Genomic DNA, 21,653 nt, shown 5'->3' with positions numbered 1-21,653 from the left:
TTTCCTAGAGCAGTTGCAAAAACAAGGCAGGACTCAAAAAGACATCTGAAATAGTAGACATGGAAAATACCTGCCAATCAGCAGAGAAATTGATAGGTGACTGTGGTCTTGAGGTGGCTTGTGATTATATCTATAGCTATGGAGAGTCACACAAATACATCTGTGTATGTATCCAGTATGTGGCTGTTAAAAAGGAACTTGACCTATTATCATCACATACAATATATAAGTTGCATATATGTCGTAGACTGCTTGTGCTACCATAACAAAATACCATAGAGTGGGTGGCTTAAACAACAGAAATATATTTTATCACAATTGTGGAGACTGGAAGTCTGAGATCAGGGCACCAGCATCTTCAGGTCCTGGTGAGAGCTCTCTTCCTGGCTGCAGACGGCTGCTATCTCACTATGTCTTCACATGGTAGAGAGAGGGAAAGCTCTCTGTGGTCTCTTCTTATAAGTGCACTAATCCCATTATGAGGGCCTCACCCTCATGATCATCTAACCCTAACCTCTCAAAAACCCCATCTCTAAATACCATCTGCAGGTGTTAGGGCTTCAAAATACGTATTTGGGGAGGAGGACACAAACACTCAGTCCATGGCAGTATGTGTGTGGACCTGGCTTCTTAATGGACTTACTTTATCATAATAAGTTGATACTATCCATCCTGTTAAATATGCAATTTATTTCAATTCTGAAGCAGCCTCTTCTTATGGAGAATTAAACATCGTGTATTACCTGCTTGTTAAACACCATATATTAAATACCAGGTATTATCTGGATTGAATGAAGATAACAATTGGATCCACAGTAAAGGAAATGAGAAATTCCAATTCTAATAGAAATAATTGAATATATTTTGGTAGCTACCAAAACATTATGTACAGTAACTAAAGGACGACCATGAGGCATTTGACAAATTTAATCAAAGTGAAAAATAAAATAATGAAAATAGCTCTACTGGGATACAAAACAAATCATTCTTTCTGGCTCTTCTATAATACTGTAAAGTTCAGTAACTATTTTTACTTTGCCTATATTTCTTGGTTTTTGTTATCTTTCCTTTTCTAGTCTTTTTTATTCTATTTCTTAGAAGTTTCTTGCACACTAGGGAATTTTTGTTTTACTTATTTTGTTTATCCTCTTCATCAAATCCAGTACTCGTTAGTGCATATATTATGTTTTCAATAAAACCCAGTAATGAATAATTTTCTTTTTAAACTAACTGCTCTTAAGAGTAGGACCCAGGACAAGAAATGTAGTAGATACTTGCAAAGCTTCCATACCATCCACACAGAGGAAGCCAGAACTAGAGCTGCAGAAAAATTTGTAACTAATTATTGCCCTCAAGTTAAAAAAAGGATGACAGTTCCCAGAGAAATACAAATGAAAGTGAACACTTAGGCTTAATACCTCATGCGTAGATACGGCTCAGAAATGTTGGTATTTCCTTTGCTGGGTAGGGGAGCATGTGCATTGAGAAGCAAAAAACTGGGCCCCTTTCCTCCCTCCTTTTTTCCTTCCCTTCAGAAAAGTTTTACTGAGCTCTCGAGCCAGATACCAGGCATCCAGCAATGAACATACCATAGGCCCTGTCCTCAAGGATCTGACATTCTAGTTAATATAGATAATTGGGTAATTAATTAGACTATAGTGTGACAACTGCTATAGTGGAGGTAATCCGGGGGTACCCTGGAAATACAGAGGATAGCACTTAATGCAGACTCGCAGATCACAGAAAACTTCCTGTGAGGGAGGTGATATCTAAGTCGGCCCTGAACGACAAATGGTTGAAGGTGGGGCAGTGGTGGAAGTGAGCATTAATTGGTAGCTAGGCAAAGAAGCCCATTAGGCTTTAGATATAAAGGTTGAGATCTTTAAACATTGCTGTTGTGGTTTACAGAGCCTTTTACCTGTAAGTGACTCAAAACAGCCCCCCTGTAAAGTAAAACTGCTGAAGTGCAGAGTTAACATCATTGTTCTCCAGACCTGCATCCTTGACATGCAGCCCATCAGAAAGTATCAGTGATCTACACTCTGCCTTTCCTAGCATGTCTCTTCATAGCTCCGTTTGGACAGTGTCTTGAATTATTTGCTTATTCTTCACATGTAAACACTGAGAGAGATTTTGTCAGTCGTGGGGTAGATGGTAAGACAGCCACTAAATGAATGTTGTGAAGCATGTCTCTTCATTGTGTACCATTTAATATACAACAGGCAAATATCCCATTTTGGAATATGACAATCCCATTTCATTCTTGCTATAATTCTCATGCAACATTATCATTCTCCCCTACAAAAACAGGAGGAAACCATTACTTTATATGCATTTTTAAAATTCTGCTTAAAGAAGACAGCAGAACTTCAAAATTCTAAAACTTTGAGCTATGGTATGAGAGTACAGTGTTTATATTCTTCTGATAATAATTACGAGTTAAAATATATTTCTTATAGTTACTAATACTATCTTTGGTTAAAAAGAAAGTGATTATAATAGCATTCACCTTGCCTTTCAAAGAACAAGTGGACTACTGAATGGAATAGGTTTTTAAAATTTGCTAACAAGAAATTACAACTTTTTAATATATATTCTGTTTTTTACACATTCAAAAAATTCTTTCCTCTTTCTATGTAATGATTCCGCTGAAAATTGGCTACCATGCTTCCAGAAAAGAGCACAAAAGATTTCTGATTGAGCTTTGTTCACACTGAATGATGTGGGAGGTAACATGGACCGAAAGATCCAAAGACGCGGACAAGCCGGAATATGAGTTTTGAAGTTAGGAGATTCTAATTCAAGTCTCAGTTCTTCCATTACTAACTCTCTCTCCTCTAGACAATAGGAACTGAATCATAATCATGGTCTACTAAAATGTTCTAAGGCCTGAGTTCTTTGAAGGATAGAAAACCTCACAAATATACAATGATCTAGTATAATTACTATTAGTGATACAAAAATGTTTCCTAGGAAAATGTGGACAATGACTTTTATGAAACTGTCCTAGGAAATTTATGAGGTGAGTTAGACACTGGGATGGAATAGTCTATAGGGAAAAGAGTAGAGTAATTGAAGCTGTAACTCAATGAAAAATCATAGGTAGTCCAATGATCCTATAAATTATTTACCAGATGATAGAGGGTCGCACTTGCAGTGACTTAATTTTTAATATCCTACCAGAAGTACTCACTGCCCACCAAATGCATTGGATGTAATATAATACAGAGAGTAAAATGATTATTTCATGTAGTTCTTTGCTATATTCTTCATCATAACCAAAAGTATTTCCATTTGAAAATTACTAGTTTATTTTCTTTCAAGAAAAAAAAAGTGAGCTCCTATTAGAATTACGCTTGGGGTGTCTGGGTGGCTCTGTCAGTTAAGCGTCTGACTTCAGCTCAAGTCATGATCTCAATGCTTGTGGGTTCGAGCCCCGCGTCAGGCTCTGTGCTGACAGCTCGGAGTCTGGAGCCTGCTTTGAATTCTGTGTCTTCCTCTCTCTCTGCCCCTCCCCCACTCACACTCTGTCCCTCTCAAAAATAAATAAACATTAAAAAATTTTATAAAAATAGAATTATGCTTTGGGTTTTCTCAAAGATTTCGTAATGTTAATTGCTATATGGAACAAACAAAAAGGCAAGTTAGTATGTCTATCAGCCCTACACAACATTAGTAAACCATTATGAAACCGTATTTTTACCTTAAAATTATGAAGACATTCTTTCCATTTTTTATAGCCGTTAAGAATGCAGAAGTATACGTAAGACATTTTGATAGTTGAAAAAAGTAACTTAGAGAATAGTGCCGATCATTCCATCACAGTTGTAGAAAGACAACTGTGATTGGGTTCCTATTAAGTATGTACATAACACACTTCTAGAAGGGGAAGACAAGGATGCCTATGAGGGTGCTTTCCTCTAGCAAAGGGAGTAAACATATACACAGGGCAGAGAATGCTGACTTACACATTTTGCTTTGAATGTTACTGTTTTATTTGAATCTTTGAAATAAGTATCCATGTATTATTTGTGTTAAAAAAAAATGAGCTGCAGTAGGAACCATTCAGGCCTACCCTACCCACATGATCAGTGCCTGCCTGACAGTGGCTGGACTTCTGCAGTGGCTACAAATGCTGTCTTCTAAATGCACATTAATCAAAATAAAAACACCTAGTAAGTGTTTTAAGAAGTATAGTTTAATTCAGTTATGCTTGGAATGTATCACCGATGTTTCAGTAGACGATACAACAGGCATGCTTGAGTTCAAGTTGTTTGAAATGGCACGATGTGGTGTTTTGGGTGGTTACTCCTGATGGATTAAAGTGGTCAGGGCAGGCCTGATTTCTCTCACTGAACTGCTCCACTGCGCTAGAAATGATGCTCACCTGTTTATGCCTTCTTCTTCTTCTTCTTCTTTTTTTTAAACTGTTTGACTTGTCTTTGAAAAACCCAAACAGACGTGAACATTCACTTCAACTGTTTATTCGCTAAGTCACAGCCAGTGCTCCTTAAAAAGAAGGCTGATCCCCTATCCCCTAATTACCTTACGACACTAAGCCATGACAGAAGGCCCATCAGCAGATTTATTAACAAGCCTTGAGGAAAAATCTTCTTTCTGTCTCACTTCATACAGAAGATAAGTTTGCAAAAGGAAACACTTGGCAATACTTCAAATGCTCACTGTCTGGTGGTGTTGATAATGCAATTCTTTTTCTTGATTATGGCAGCTTCTATAATGCTGTATAATTCATGTAGACCATCAGGTCCCAAATGACTGCATTTATTGACTAAACAAACAATTCATACAATCACCTGAACTGTTTAACCTTTTCTCTTCCTACAAGTTTAGCATTTGGCTGTGGACTGATTTTATGCTGAATTCTATTGTTGAAAGGTGTCATGTTCCACTTGGCATGCCTACAAAATGTCTTTCATTCAGATAAACAGTCAGCTGACCTGAATGAAGAACATTAGTAATTGTAGGTAATTCACTAATCTTTATTGTATGTTTTAAAGGGAATGTCAAAGTATCATGCAGACAATTAATATGTAGCTTTAAAGTACTTTTTAAAAAATAGAGTCACATTCACATAATCCACAGTAGTTTTCCAATAAAAAATCTGTTTGTTAAGATCTAAAATATGTCCCAAATAAAAATGTATCTAGGTAGTTAAAGCATTTCCTTTCTTTCTAGTAGTAGGGAAAAATCAATGTGGCTTGGTATCTCTAAATTGTGTTCTTGAGCATGTGAATAGTATCCCAGAAATAATAAGGTTCTCAAGCCACCGAAGTCTGTCAAAACTGCTCAAAGCCACAGGTGAAAAGTCACTTGTGGGAATATTTGTAAAAGAAATATGCTGGCTATTGTTTGGACTAACCCCTACAGGAGAAGGAGTATCTTGCACAACATAGCTGGTCAGTGTAACCAATATATGGTCTAAACTTACACACTTTGGAAACAGGCTTTATCTATTGCCTATTCACAACTGGAATGAAAGAGATTGAGGAGGACACAAATAAAATAAAAATGCATTTACTCACTGTGTTAAAATTTGGAAAGAGCCCCACAGCAGAACTACTGTCCACTGGAAAAGACAGTGGAAATGGTTTGATATCCAGTGAAGGCTGCATCATCAGGGTAGGTGTGCGCACAAGAGCAGGAAGTGTAGCAGTGTGGCATGTACTGCCTGCCAAGAACAAAACAAAAATGAATTCAATCTTCCTCCTATCCATCTACCCCCAACCAACCATGCAAAAAGAGGACTGCTGAGCTGCAACCCCAGAGCAAGAGAGTTATGCTGAAAGTAAGCAAATGGCACAGGAGGAGAGAATACAGTTAAAAGGGGTCTTCTTGTTCATTATGTGAGACAGTGATGCAGAATACTTCCCTACGGCAGGGGCCAAGGGATACAAACTCAGAGTTTGCTCAGAGATACAAACTACACAGATCCTGCTGGCAGGTGGGGCAGAATGAGATCATCCTGTGGGTTCAACCATTGTCGCTGAGTAGTCAAAAATGTAGGAGAGAGGAGGGGATGAGGTTCTTGCAGCAGATGCTCTTTACTAGTCAGTTATTGAACAGCTAGTAGGCATGCTTTATGCACATCAAAGATAATTATAGGGTTTTTACAAGGGGAACAAAAAACCTCGGACTCATAGTGACTGCTCCCAAGAAAATTATGACTCAAACAATTTTATCTCTAAAAAAACCAAAGTGAAGCTTGCCCTTGCTGTGAGGGCAATAAGTAGTCTAGACATTGGATAGTTAGGGAACCCAAAAGGAGTGATTACTGCCTGGGTGGGGCATGGTATTGGGGGACGGGGAGAAGTTGGGACAGGAACTCAAGTATTTGTCTCCACTTTTATTTCTAATGAGCTTTGTGTTATTGTAGCCACTAACCCCCCCCCCCCTTTTTTTTAACAATTAAATTAGCTGTCATCTCTTTAGGAATCTGGGCTACACCATGTGTGGGAGATTTAAAGCACTCCTCTCCAGTAACAAGCATTCTTCTGAAGCCTCCACATACTGTAGGTGAGTAGCTGCTGATGCAGGTGGCTCTCTGAGACACAGGCTCAGATGTGCCTTTTTTTTTTTTAAATATAACTTTATCGAGATGTAATTCACATACTGGACAATTCTCCCACTTAATGTATACAATTCAATGGTTTTTAGCATTTCTGCAGAGCGGTGCACATCACCACAATCAATTTTAGAACATTTTCACAATCCCTAGAAGAAAATACCCATTAGCAGTCATTCCACACTTCCTCTCAACACGCCCAGTTCCTGGCAACCACTACTCCATTCTGTTTCTAGGTTTGTCTATTATGGACATTTCATTTAAATGAAGTCATACAATATGAGTTCCTTTGTGACAAGCTTCTTTCACTTGGCATAATGTTTTCAAGGCACATCCATGTTGTAGCATGTATGAGATTTCATTCCTTTTTAAGGCTGTGAAATATTCCATTGAAATAGACTCACTTTTTCCTTATTCATTCATCAGTTGATGGGCATTTGGGTTGTTTCCCAACCCAATGTTTTTGGATATTCTGAGTAATGCTGCTATGAACATTTGTCTGTAAGTTTTTGTGTGGAGATGCATTTTTAGTTCTCTTTGCTATATACGCAAGAGTAGAATTGGGGATTATTGGGTCATATGGTAATCATATGGTTTAATGTTTTGAGAATGTTCAGACTGTTTTCCAAAATGCCTGAGCCATTTTATAGTACCACAAGCAGTGTATGAGGGTTCCAATTTCTCCCAGCATGTCTATATAGGACCACAAATAATCATATGCCAAAAATCTCCTACTGACTTAAAGGAGAAATAAACAGTATGGGGAAATGCTCCAACTATTAAAACTTCTACCAACGTCCTCACACAGTGTTCCAGAATAATTAAAATTTCTATTTCAATGATATATTTTTGGATAATGGATTTTCTTAATAAACTCTGCATTATATTTCAAATCATTCCAGAACATTATTAGTAATAGTGTTTAATGGACTATCATGCCTTATTTACATTGATCCTAAAAGCAGAAAAAAAGAAAAAGGCGTCTGAAGCATTTATCTGTAATGGCAAGTCTTCAGGTCAGCCTCATCCATTAGGGAATGTAGAGTAGGACTCAGCAAAAATAGAATCAACCAAAAGTATAGATCAAACAGTAATGTTGTTTTTCAGATGTTAAAGTAAATACTCTGATCTCAGCCTGGCATTCACATGACCACCCTGTATTTAATTATACTTTTTCTTCTAATTAGGTGACGTTACAGTCACTGCTAACTTCAGAGCTTATAGATCCAAGATGATATATTATGTCAGTATTTCAAATGCTGCAGAAGCACTTATTAAAATATTTATTTTAAAAGCTTTGCTTTAAAACTGTAGCTAAATTGAAAAAAAGAGATATTTCTTATTTTAGAACGATGGCCTTTTAAAACTCACAATTATTATAATTGTCAAAAGCCTAAAGTCTAGAAAGTATGCAGAACTATTCTACTTCAAGCTGCCTGATGAACGGATGAATTATTTTGCCATCATGGGTCTCCCCCACTCACCAAAAAGCAAAGTTTTTTCCTTAAGCCCATAATGGTAACACTCTGATAACCCCAGCAGCACACGGTATCAGAGGGCCTGGCAAAAGTCATTTTGTACTAACAAACTCAACTCAAATGTAATGCAACACAGAACCTGACAAACAGATTGCTCCATCAACAAAGGTCAGAATGCGCAATGATCCCCTTTACCCAATCAAATATCTATGCTAATAAAGACAAGGCTTGAGAACTACTTCGCAGCCACCATTCATTAGCATAAAAACTTAGCAGCTGTTTACCATTCATTAGCATTTTAATGACAGACAATTTGCCATGTTAAACACAGATTGTTTTAAAGCACTGGTAGATCTCCTGAATAAATACAAACTGCTTTCATCAATTCCCTTCACCTCAACCTTGCTGTTTTCACTTTTAAGACCTGCTTTTTCAGATTGCTTCACCAAGACCCACGGCTTCAGAGGAAGTTTTTGCAAGTGGGAGATGAATGGGGATAAAGTGCACTTTTTTGCACAGGCTGGGTTAGGTTTTAATCCCTCTGTCACCTTATTCCCGATTTTACTACTGTTCTGAGGCTGGGAAGCATTTCTCCTCACCCTAGGATGCCCAAAAGTTAGTGGGAGATACAAGCAGAAATGTGGCCAAAATACATTGTATCCTGCAAGAAAATGCTTAATTTCTCTTCAATTTGCTGAGAAAAAAAAAAAAAAAAAAAAAGAGGGTTGGAAATACAAGGGATGAGCATGGATTTCAGCATAAAAATCCTTTACATTGCTCTGCCCAGGGGACAGGACCAACCTTTGTCTTTTGTATGATTTGGCAATATTATGTAAGATACCTCCTATATGTAGCTTTATTTCAAAGCCTAGGATATAATCTGGTATATATCATAATGAATTAAGTCATAATAGGGCTCTACCTTGTTTGACAATAAAGATTTTATATCACTTGCTGTATATATATTGATCAGACTCCCTGACCTAAAATGAAATACACACACACACACACCAGCATGTATACCCCAAAGATGTAACAGTCACCACTCTCACCGCGGAAATTCCACATGTTCATATACTCCCCCTATGAATGCAATTAAGCCTCTCCCCCCAATTTCATTTTCACTGTAAATTCCAAGTTGTTTTCATCTATAACTATGAAACCAATAATATGAGAAAGACAACTCACCACTATGATCATAAAACTATTATTACAGCCAACTGCCTCTGTAACATAATAGGTGCTTTATTATGTCAACGGATTATATCGTAATTCATCACAATAACACCTCATTTGAGAGTTAGGCAACACTTGACATTATTGCTGTGATCTTTCACGTTTAGAAATATTACCTTGAAGGTTTAGGTGATAGCTGTGAGGCTTTCTAGTGGTTCTTCCCTGTGTACCATAACACGAGCAAACGAAACACCTCAGCGTTAGAAGGAGAAAACTCCAAAGTCACAGAAAAACTGTGTGAAGAAGCATTTACAGAATGAGATCAAATCTATATTCTATATCCTGCAGAAGTAGTATCTTCTTATGCCATTATGTATGTCTGCTTTATTGAGTACTAAAATAAAAAGCTTAGCATATTATAAAAGTCTATTAGGTAGAGGCAATGCCAATTATAGAACTCCCAAAGATATCTCCCCCCCCCCCCCAAAGACGTCTTTAAAGAAATTAAAATGAGTGGCGTTTCAAGTTCTACCAGACTCAGTTTTCTCTTTTTATTGCTTTCTCAGCTTCAGTGAGTAACCTTCTCTCTTACCAGAACAATCACCAACCAGCATCTCCTGTGGTCTCTCTCTCACCATTTCCTTTCTTTCATCAGTCTGTCATGTGAGGAAAACTAAGGTATCAGGAGGTCTACTGTAGTCATAAGGAGGTGGCTATGTGAATAGGCTATGTGACTGAAAAGGGTTTGTTTCTGAAAAGGCCACATAAAAACTGAGAGATAACATTTTTATAGTGCATACTGTGTGCCAGGCACCATTCTAAGCACATTACATATGTATGTACATACGTAGACACACATAAGAATATATATACATATCTGTATGTGTATATCCATATATACTCATTTAGGTATATTAAATTATATGTTTATATCATTTACATCTTTATACATTATTATATATTATATACTGATTTCTGTATATATTAATTGTATATGTTGATCTCACGGTTCGTGGGATCGAGCTCTGCGTTGGGCTCTGACCTGACATTGCAGAGTCTGTTTGGGAATCTCTCTTGCCCTCTCTCTCTCTGCTCTTCCCATGCTCTTGCACGGGTGTGCTCTCTCGAAACAAATGACTTAAAAAAAAAGAGTATATGTGTAAATTATACATATGTGTTCACAATAACCTAATAAACAAGGTATTATTACTAGCCCCATTTTACAGATGAGAAACTGAGTCACAAAGAAGATAAGCTCAACCACAAGTGTTTTGTACATGGAGAAGGCAATATGAAAATCCAGGAAATTTGACTACTGAATTTTGTTCTTTACTACTGCGCTATGGTCACCAAATTACACACTTGAAAACACTTCAGTTATATTGGCACATGCTCCAGCTGCAGACAGCATTTTACCATTGAATTAAGATATTTAAAATGTTCAATCTTCTTTGAAGCTGGGAGTTAGTTGAAACTTTTATTTGATCCTAATGTAGTGATTGATACTGGTAACTAAAATATATAAGATTTCTTTAATACTCTATAGGAAATGCTTCTAGAATATATTTATCTAAAAATAACCTTCCCTAAGTAATAGTATTATTTAATTTCATAAATACTATGGATGAACAACTGTAAAGCCATAGTGCTAACAGCTGCAGGGACTATATAACCTGAATCAGACAGAATTTATTTTACTTTTTGGAGAAGATAAACCACTACTACCATTTAATGAGATTTTACTTTATATATGGCTAAGTGATTTGTGTTCCTTATTTTATTAAATTATAATACAATTCTATGAGGCTTGTATTATTATCCCGTTTTACAGATGAGAAGGGTGAGGCTTAAAGAGACTGAGATCACCTAGTATGCGGTAGGTAGTAAGGCCTCAGTTTCAGTTCTTGTTTGACTGACTCTAAAGCCCATGTCATCATTCCATAAAGTGGGTGATATGTAAAGTTGTTAAGTGAAAAAGATTCTGTCCTCAAATACATTTAAAAAATGCTGGCTTCAACAAAGTTTAAAGTGATTCTTTTTTGCAAGACATCTTGCAGCTTACAATATAGTAATAGGCACTGTGAATGTCGAGGCAGATATAATTTCTACTCTCAATTTCTTGAGCATGAACCAATTCTTCCCCCCCCCCCCCCCCGCCCCCACCCCCACAGAGATTCTGGAACCATTAATGCTTGGCTTGTCCTTCAGGCAATGCTGTTCTACGCAAGTGAAATGTACCAGTTCAGGAGTTCAGGTCTACTACTTTCTTGTGCAAATGTGGACAACCTCTATTTTCTTTTGTATAAATTGGGGAAAATAAGAGTACCTACGGCATAGGACTGGTAGTACTTTTCTAAGAAAAACGCTTAATCCTGTGCCTGACACATACCAAGCTTTGGTTACTGGAGTTATGAACTATTCCTACTCCTCTCATGTTACACCATATCCCGGGAGAATAAATACTTAAGTTCAATAGTTATAAAAGGCAGGATATGTCAGGGATCACGAATTATCAACAAAATGCTACAGGGGTTCAAGAAAGAAAGAAATTACATCTGTTTAGGAGTTGGGTTCATAAATGGTTTCATAGATGAGCCATCTCTTTTTTTTTTTTTTTTTTTAATTTTTTTTTAACGTTTGTTTATTTTTGAGACAGAGAGAGACAGAGCATGAACGGGGGAGGGGCAGAGAGAGAGGGAGACACAGAATCGGAAGCAGGCTCCAGGCTCTGAGCCATCAGCCCAGAGCCCGACGCGGGGCTCGAACTCACGGACCGCGAGATCGTGATCTGAGCCGAAGTCGGACGCCTAACCGACTGAGCCACCCAGGCGCCCCAATGAGCTATCTCTTAAGATAAGTCTCGAGGAACGATGCGTATTTTGAGAGGTGAATGTGGTAGAATGGTAGAGTGAACCGCATAAGCAAAAAACATGGAGAAAACCAAATGTATTACAATTCAAAACTTTCTTAAGCATTCAAGATATTCTTAGCATTTCTGGCTTAAAAGATCGAACAGGAAAGAGAAAAGCAGAACATCTTTATGACCTTGGAGTAAGCAAAGATTTCTTAAATAGGAAACAAAAGGTGTTAAACATAAAAGAAAAAAATTGACAATATACTCTATGAAGAATAAATCTGTGGGAATATGACATATCAAGGAGATGAAAAGGTAATCCACAGAGTGGGAGATAATAATAAAATAGAGATTTTGACAAAGGACTTTAATCTAGAATAAAGAACTCCTATAGATCAATAAGAAAATGAAAACATGACAGAAAACATGGGTAGAAGAATAGACACTTCACAAAAATATATACTAAAATGGCCGGTAAATATGAAAAAGTGCTTAACTTCATTAGTCATTAGGGATATGCAAATTAAAACTTCAATGAGATATCACTACATACCCACAAGAATGGCTACAATGAAGAAAGATTGAGATTATCAAGTGCTGACAAGGATATGGAGCAACTAGGACTTTTTTTTCAGTTTTCATTTAAATTCCAGTTAGCATACAGAGTAATAGAGTTTCAGGTGTACAATATAGTGATTCGCCACTTCCATACATTACCCAGTGCTCATCACAACAAGTGCCCTTCTTATTCCCTATCACCTATTTAGCCCATCCGCCCAACCTCCTCCCCTCTGGTGTCAATGATTACGACCACTTTGGATAACCAGCAATATCTACTAAAACTGAATATATACATACCCTATGACTCAGCAAGTCCAGCCTTAGGTATTTACCTAACAGAAATAATATGCACTAGAATGCTCATAGCAATACTACTTACAATGCTCCAAACTGGAAATTAGCTAATTAACCCATCAACAGTAGAAATAAGTAATTTTGGTTCTTCATGCAATAAAACATTCACATAATGGAATATAGCAATGAAGACAAATGACTTATAATTACACGCAACAACAAACAGACCTTGCAAACATAATGTTAAAAAAAAAACCCTAAAATCAGGAAGCATATCAATATGCTGTATAATACCAATTTACACAAAGTACAAAATCAGACAAAACTAATCTATACTGTATGGATAGGGCTATCCTTGCAGGAAGGGCGGGTGGAGCATGAGACGGGCTTCTAAGGTGCTGGAAATGTCTTCTACCTGGTCTTGGTGCCAGTTACACAGGTATGTTGTGGTTTATGTACATTCATTCAACCGTACACTTATGTGCACATTTCTGTATGTTATACTTCACCAGAAACTTTTTAGAAGTAATGTGTCCAATGATAATAATTTTAGTAAACTATTTTGGCAAATACAGGCAAAATTCTCCAATAAGAAGAACATCTTCAAACGCTGTCAGGTTTGTATACTTTTAGGATGAATATGATGTTTTTTTTCCCCCTGCCAGCTTGATTTTGCTCAAAATGATTTGTGAGAAAATAAAATTTCCCTTTAATGCTGATGCTTCCTTGCTGAATTTCTTAAGTGGATGGAAGAGACTGACACAGAATCTACTGATGCCAAAGAGAAAAATGTGTATCTAGAACTCTGAGTCCATAAAATCTTAACAGTTGGCAGTTCTGCTCCTGGATCTCCCTTGGGGCACCTCAGGGTTCCCTCCAGAGAGTCCAACAGCGGCATCCTGGCAGAATGTTGCATTTAAAAATAAATCCTTCTGAGTATCACACTGAAGTTTATGGGCAATAATGAAGTGCTGCCTCAAAAAACAGCAGTGAAGCCACATCATGATGGATTTTAAGCCACAATGTCCTTTGGGTTTAGTAGTAATATGCCAGCTTTTACACAAAACGATGAATCTTTTACTAAGATGCAATGGATGGCCTTTTGAATGTGTGGCGATAGAATACTTACAGCCACGTAGGGATTCATTTATATCTGAGTATTTTGCCCATGCACTGACTTTCTTATATTTAAATGTTGAAAGAAAGGGTCAGATTTTTTTACTCTGTAGTACCAATATATCATTTGATTACACATGTGGATACCTCAATAGCTGTCATCCGTTTTTGAGGTAGAATTGAAAAATCTGAGAATTTCAGAATTTAAGTAAAGAAGATAATTGGTTTTCAGAAAAAGTCTTGAGGATCAATTGTCTTCTTTGAAGCTGAATGGACAATATTTTTGCTTTGTTATAGTTTTTCCACCTGTAACCTCACATTATTAAGCATGACCATGCAAGAAAGGAAACTCAAAGAAAGGAAAACAGGGCTCTGACAAGTGCTTTATCATTTTTTTGAAATAGTTTTTAATATACCTGACTTATCAAAAGGGAATGTCATGAGCTTAGTTCCTAAATTACCAAGTCTTTAGAGAAGCCAAAATTATCTCCAGACAGGGCTTTACTAAAATTGTCTGAGGTCGAGCATGGATTGGGAGGTCACTGTAGCCTGACGAAACTTTCTGGCAAAAAGAGACAGGGAGATGGTCCTGTGCTACATTTGCCCAATGATTCCTGTCTATGGCATCAAGATGCTTTCGTGAAGTCTGAAGCCTTTTTCTGTTACAGAGGAAATTTTTGCTCTCTTTACAGCATGTGAAGGACCTAATGGCCTCATGGAACTAAGACTTTTATTTTATTTTATTTTTATTTTTTTAAACTATGACTTATTTTAGAAACCTTCAAAAAATACAGACTCTCTTATTCCCAATAACCATTTTTCTCAAACCGTTGAATACTTCTAGAGGAATTATATCTCATAACATTTTAGAGCTAAACATAATATAAGAATCTACCTTTGGGGTACCTGAGTGGTTCAGTTGGTTAAGTGTCCGACTCTTGATTTTGGCTCAGGCCATGATCTCATGGTTTGTGGGCTTGAGCCCCATGTCGGGCTCTACACTGGCAGCGCAGGGCCTGCTTGGGATTCTCTCTCTCTCTATCTCTCTCCCTTCCCTTACCCGCTTACGCTCTCACAAAATAAATAAACATTAAAAAAAAAAAGAATCTACCCTTAATTTTACATGAGATAAATGATTAAGAGAATTTAATCCAGCATGATACCTGACTGACGGTAGACTCACATTTAGAGTTCCCATTGCCCAGAGACATTGTTTCGAATATTTAAGTCAATACAATCAAAGACGTACAAGAATCATATGTTGAAGTCTTTATCTTCTTTAAAAATTTAAATAGATGGTCTGTTTTCTTTTTATATTTTGACTAAAATTTAGGAGTATTCATTTTTCAATGAGATTTTAATTTTAATGTTTTATTAATATGAATAATGAAAGAAACTAAATCAAAGAAAAAAGTCAGTGCAGCCATGAGGCAACATTTAAGAACAGCAGAAGATTGATTGCAACACCTCATTTTAAACAATTTTTTTAATATTCCCAATGATATAAAAAAGAGAACAACAAACCCCATCAAAACTATGCTTTCAGCTGTACTGTTTGGATCAATATAACTAATTCAAATAGCTTCATACCAGGAGGCACACATGCATTTTTTGGTGATTTTTATACTGAAGGACTATCAGTACTGCAACAAAAATGCTATCTGAAAAGACACATTTTTCCAAGCAATGGCAACTGACTTTCCATCGGAGCAGATCAAAACAGCAGGGTCATTGAGGCCTCTCTGGGTCTGTCTTTATGCCTCTCCTCTGCAGCTCACTAAAGGGCCAGGCTGAAGGCACTGCATACAGCAACTCAGGAGGTCAACCCATCCAGCTGCTGCTATACATTCTAGCTCCAGGATACAAAATGTTTTGCCCCCTAGTTTCAGCAAATTTCAGTTCTTGCATTCAGTGACTTGGCTATTTGCATTTAAGAACCAAACAGGGTGAAAAGGAATAGTGATTTACTTAATGGTCCTTTAAAAAGACACTTTTTCTCCAGAAGCTTGCTCAATTTAAAGAAACAGAGTTAGTATTTGCTCTGCCAGTGCTTTCTACTCCCACTTTGGTAGAGAAAAGAGGTTTCCTTAGCTTAAATATTAACTAAACATTTCAAAGCTATTCAAAAGCTGTTGCCTATGTTAAAAAAAAAAAGAAAAAAGAAAAAAGTAATAGGCTCCTAGGAAGCACAGTTTGGGAATAAACAGGATAGTAACAACTGTGATATAACCCTTTTTCCTTTCTGCATACATATTCTATGGCCACCATAATTATAATGCACTGTAGAGAATTCAGGACAAATTCTAGTGGATTATGATCATGGTGACCATCATAGATGAGGCCATTCTTGGTCCCCCATCAGCCAAGAAGCCATTTTCATCCAGGAACCATAGACATGGCTCCCATGTGGCTGCCAGGACTCGTGAAAGCTGCCATTTCATCCCTGTGGAAACCTGGTATGGGGTGACTAATCTGGCCACGCCAGGAATAGAGCAAGCAGAGACTGTAAGCAATAGGGAGATAGTGAGGTTCACTTAGGGAAAAACATGAGGGGGACTTGAGGAGGGAGGGAAGAGTGGTTAAGTTTGGCTTAATGTTACAGAGACTAGAATTAGCACCAATTCCTTATTTGGAATTTCCTAACATCTCACTCCTAAAATGATTTTCCTCCCTTTTATCTTTGACTGTATTGTAGAAATCTGTAGAGAATGAAGTAGAACAGAGCAAAAACTATATAAGGAGGTACAACTTAGTTAAGCAGGCCATCCAATCCCTTCCAAGAAAGGAGCTGGGCAGCTGGGAGGCAATGTGGTATCACCCTTATCCTGAGAAACATGGAGTCCTGTGACCTAAGGGGAGGCTTGCACTCCAAAGGGTCTTTAGTGGATATTGAACGGAATGGCCAACCCCTGATATGGCTTCTTGGAACTCTGCCATTGTCCTGACATCCTAGAAATTGATGCTACTTGCTTCAGTCATTCAGGCAGCTTCTGGGGCAGTAGTGATATGCAAAACAGCATCAGATAAGGCCCTCCAATGAATGCCCAAGGATTTTCTGCATTGGAAGTGATTCATCATAAATGATTGCCCCCTGTCCCTGTGTATCATGTTTATTCTTGTGCCATTATACTGACTTTGTGCCAGTTTTTCTTCTATGGAATTTCTATTTGGCTTCTCAAATGATTCTCACTTCCCCAAAGAACACCAAAAGTCAAAGACATAATGATTTTTTAATAAAGTGCCACATGGAAAGTAGAGAATTTAATCATAGCACTCATCATTTTCCTTGTCAGTGATTTGCTTTATAAAGCAAGAAAGGAATGGAAATGTTTTTTTTTTAGACGAACATTTGTTTTGACTCTTGGTCTCTTCTGAACTTCAAACAGCCTTTTAAGCTCCCTTTGCTTTAAAGGACGCAAATGGAAAAGTAATAGACCTAGGGCTCAATGTATTTAATTTGACAAAGCATGTTTCCAGTTAAAGAAAATGTAGAAAAGAACCCAAAGTTCCAAAATTGCACAATTTCTATTTCCAAACTTTGATCGACTTGTGTCTGTCTTTTTTTTTTCTCTAACACCCTCTTTCTCTCTCCTTCTTATCCTTCCCTGTCTCTCTAGTCTCCCTCCCTCTCACCTGTTTGTCTTGTCTGCCTCTCTCATCTCTCATCCCTCTCATGTCTCTGTTTCTATGTCTTTCTATCTCTGCATGTGTATGTACCTGTCTGTCTCTTGTCTCTTTGTCTCTGTCTCTCTCTCTTTCACTATAATACTGCCTGGGAACCAGAAAGCACTCAAACTTTGTCATTTGCCTTCTTTTGCAGCATTCATTTTGTTTTCAATATTTGCTTCTACAAATCAAAAGACAAATAGCAAGATTTTACTGGTATCAGGACAAGTTTGTCCCTGTGACAAGATAAACCAATTAGATGAAGGTCATATCTCTGGTTATGCCTCAAATAGTCATGTCAGTTCCAACAACTGAGGATTGTTTTCATATATACTCATATAATATCTGCCATACCCATGACAAAGTAGAGAAAGTTAAGAAGTTAGATTTTAGTGGTATATTTGTATAGAAATTTGTCATCAGTGTCCTGGGTTATACAAATACTATAACTTTTCATTACAGAGCACAAGGTGCTTTAAAATATACTAAGTAGATATCTAAGCTGTTACATGGCTTATGATCATCCCACATTTTTCTGATGAAGAAAATGGTGCTAAAGATAAATGACTCCATGACAAAGCAAATATACAGATTGAAGCCAATCATGGACCCAGGGCGAGAAAAACAATTTTCTTCCAAAATCAGATACTAGCCTAATTGTGATAACTCCACTGAGCAAGTGTCTGCTAAGAAGTCTAACATCACGGAGTCTCTAGGACCTTGGAAAAATGAAGGCTCATGGGCTTCAATCTACTCATTTTTTCAAGAGTCTACTGAACCCTCAGTGTTTACACCTCTAATTCACCAATGAGACAGAATGAAAGAAGTTGATGCTCTTTCAATATTTTCCAACCACCTGAAATCCTACTGGGGACTATGAGATAAAACATCTATCTACCTGCTGCCAAGACTTCATAAGCTCTTTACTAACAGTAATATTTATTCATATTCAAAAAAATGGCAAAATTGAAAAAAAAGGATTTCTGGGGGGGGGGAACTAAAGCAATAACATTAAAACAGAAATGAGAATTTTGCAAGCATCTACTATGGACATACAAACCACATCCATCCTCATAACAGACAATACTCCCTCTTGAGGAGCTAAACTTACCTAGTTTCCAGAGAGATTTCTATGCCCAAGGGTCTAAGTAAACATTGAAGTCACTGAATTTTGATTTGAACTAGATGAAACATTCAAAGCTTGAAACACGCTTATCATAAAGATGGGGATAAGAGTTCAGATCACCCACGTCACCTAATTTAGTGACAGGCTACTAGCCACTGTTCTGTCAGTTTGAATGTGCATTCTTGAATCGGGACAATCATCAGCTTAAACAGATTTCCTGAAGGAAAAAGTGAGAGAGGGCTCTAAATACTTGGATTAAACATGAATTTCATTTTTACCTACCAGCTATTCTGAGACAAACTTCAAAAGAAAAAGGATAGAGGAGATGTGGGAAATCAGTCACATCTTTATTATATATAGCAAAGTGAACCAATATTACAATTTAAATAAAAACAAACCAGGAAAACCAAGATGATCTTGAGCAGGGGAGTTGTAAAATTAGCAAATTCTATTTGCTCTAATTCTGATCCTTTTCTCTTTTTCTGAAATTGATTTTAGCTGTTTTACATTTTTGTCACATACTTCATGAAAAAGTTCCCTGAGGTGTAAATGCTGATCAGCCAGCAATGCTTACCTTCGTTTTTAAGATTACAGTCCACGTTCACTCCTGCATTCAAGCACTGTACGAAGTATTACATTGAGAGATAAATAATTCCATCATTTCAACCTGGTGCTTCTGTGAAATGTGGTGCTAGGAAACAGCCGACAGGCAGTGCGTCTGAACAAATCATACGTCCTGTAATTGCCGCTTAGCTCTAATTACTATTGAGGATAGTGTTTGCAACTTGATTCCAGGGAGAGGGCAGACTACCTTCTGACGACACTGAACCAAATATATCCTAAAAGACTGACAATTACTTTCTTTCATGTAATTTTTCTGAGTAGCTCCCAGGTACTCGGCTACTCAGAAACTACCACTCAGCCATAGTAAAAATGAAATCAGATCATCTGACACTCACCTCTTCTACCCAACAAAGCACTGCAACTCTCTCAAAATATTTATTTATTATACCAATTTGGAATTTATGGTGTCACTTAGACTTAAAGGGATTGTTGTTTTTTCTTTTCTGGGTGGGCAACTAAATCTTTCTTTTAAAATTGCTTTTTATTTGAAAAAGGAGTATGTTCTCAAAATATGAACTTCATTTTTATTCTGTTAGTCCAGAATAATTTATCTGCATACCATTAGGCCTCAATAATTTCTTTCCTTGCCTGTACATTTTTAGGTTTTAAATAAAGATTCACAGCATATAATTAAAAAAGACTAAAGCAGGTAACAATTTGATGTTGATAACATTAATAGGGATATTTATGCTTTTCAATGTCAAAAACCTAATTTCAATCATGTGGGAGAATTTTCATGGTGAAATTAGCAGTTGTATAGGCTTGGAACTAAAAGGATACATTATGTACTCATATGTCTAATTTCACTCTTCATCTAGTGGCATCTGATCATGTGATCATAATAAGCTTCTGTTACGTCCGTGTTATGCAGTATGGCTATGACTTACTGGTTATTTTGCTTATGCGAGGCTGATTGTCATTGATATTGATGAGTTTGCTTAGTGGGCATTTGACTGAATGAAAGAAACTTGAAATGATTGATCTTTTAAATGTCAGGAAGGATTTTGCACCTTTGGTTGTGCAACTTAGCACATTTGCCAACCACAGCCAACACTTTAGTGACGTACAAAGCAAACTGCACCCATTCAAATCCAGAGATCTGATATATCTGCTTATGTCAGATTTGCATGGTAGCCATCAGGGACAGGTAAACCTAAGGAAATAATTAGATGCAGCAATCAAAATGATAGTTATAAAACCAGCTCTTAGAATTAGTGCATATCTCCAAGCCCCATGATCTCAGTTGTTATGAATAAAACAAAATAGCATTCTAAATGGAACATAGTATGCCAGCTCTATACTTATTTCTCCCCAAACAGCAATTGTGCACTTCTTGCTCACATAATATTTAGTTGTTCATGATTAAAATAAACTTATAGTCACTGCTGTGGTTTTCACTTTAATTTTTAATTTTAATTTTTATTTATTTAAAAAAAATTTTTTTAATGTTTATTTATTTTTGAAAGAGAGTGAGAGAGTGGGGCAGGGGTAGTGAGAGAGGAGACACAGAATCGGAAGCAGGCTCCAGGCTCTGAGCTGTCAGTACAGAGGCGATGCATGGCTTGAACTCATGAACTGCGAGGTCATGACCTGAACCCAAGTTGGACGCTCAACCGACTGAGCCACCCAGGCACCCCTAATTTTTTATTTTTAAAAATCTACACCTAAATTAAAAAATTTAGACCCCTCCTAAGAAAACTCTGTGTTCAGTAGGTATTATGTTGTTACCTCCTTAGAAGTATTTTTCTTTCATGGAGCCAGGCAAATAATTCCATTCTTTTTTGCCTGCCCTTAAATCATGCCTGATTCCTGGAGTATTTTCCAGAACATTTCTAGGTCTGACATACTAGTCCATACTCAAACTCCCAAACCTTTATGTGTACCTCCCATAGGTCCTTCGTTTTCTTTAGTAGCATACCAAGTGCGGTCCCCAAACCAAAAGCGTCAGCATCACCTGAGAAGCAAAGCAAAGCAAATTTCCAGGCTCCATCCCAGAATTATAAATGCTGAGAGTGGCACTCAGAAATCTGTGTTGTTGTTGTTGTTGTTGTTTTTTAAGCTTATTTATTTATTTTGAGAGAAGGGGAAAAGGTGGGGGCAGAGAAAGAAGGAGAGAAAGAATCCCAGTCTCCTCGCTCACAGCATGGAGTCGAATGCAGGACTTGATCTCACGAA

At 37.2% G+C, this 21,653-nt stretch overlaps 1 protein-coding gene across 9 annotated transcripts in view; it reads right to left on the bottom strand.

Moving 5' to 3' along the window:
- Window positions 1-21,653, bottom strand: part of ZNF385B (zinc finger protein 385B) — a 401,094-nt gene that overhangs the window by 81,256 nt on the left and 298,185 nt on the right. For 8 of the 9 annotated variants that reach the window (XM_078451131.2, XM_078451132.2, XM_078451129.2 and 5 more), the window contains one exon: window positions 5,544-5,689. In XM_078451131.2, coding sequence (XP_078307257.2) covers window positions 5,544-5,689 — 146 coding nt within the window. Of the gene's footprint in view, window positions 1-5,543; window positions 5,690-19,428; window positions 19,626-21,653 lie in introns of those variants that run through there. The other variant, XM_060622000.3, reaches the window with a different exon arrangement.

Source organism: Panthera onca, chromosome C1, assembly GCF_046562875.1.
Source record: "Panthera onca isolate mPanOnc1 chromosome C1, mPanOnc1 haplotype 2, whole genome shotgun sequence".
NCBI lineage: Eukaryota > Metazoa > Chordata > Mammalia > Carnivora > Felidae > Panthera > Panthera onca.
Note: the sequence above shows the minus strand (reverse complement) of the source record. Positions and strands in the feature narration are given on the sequence as shown.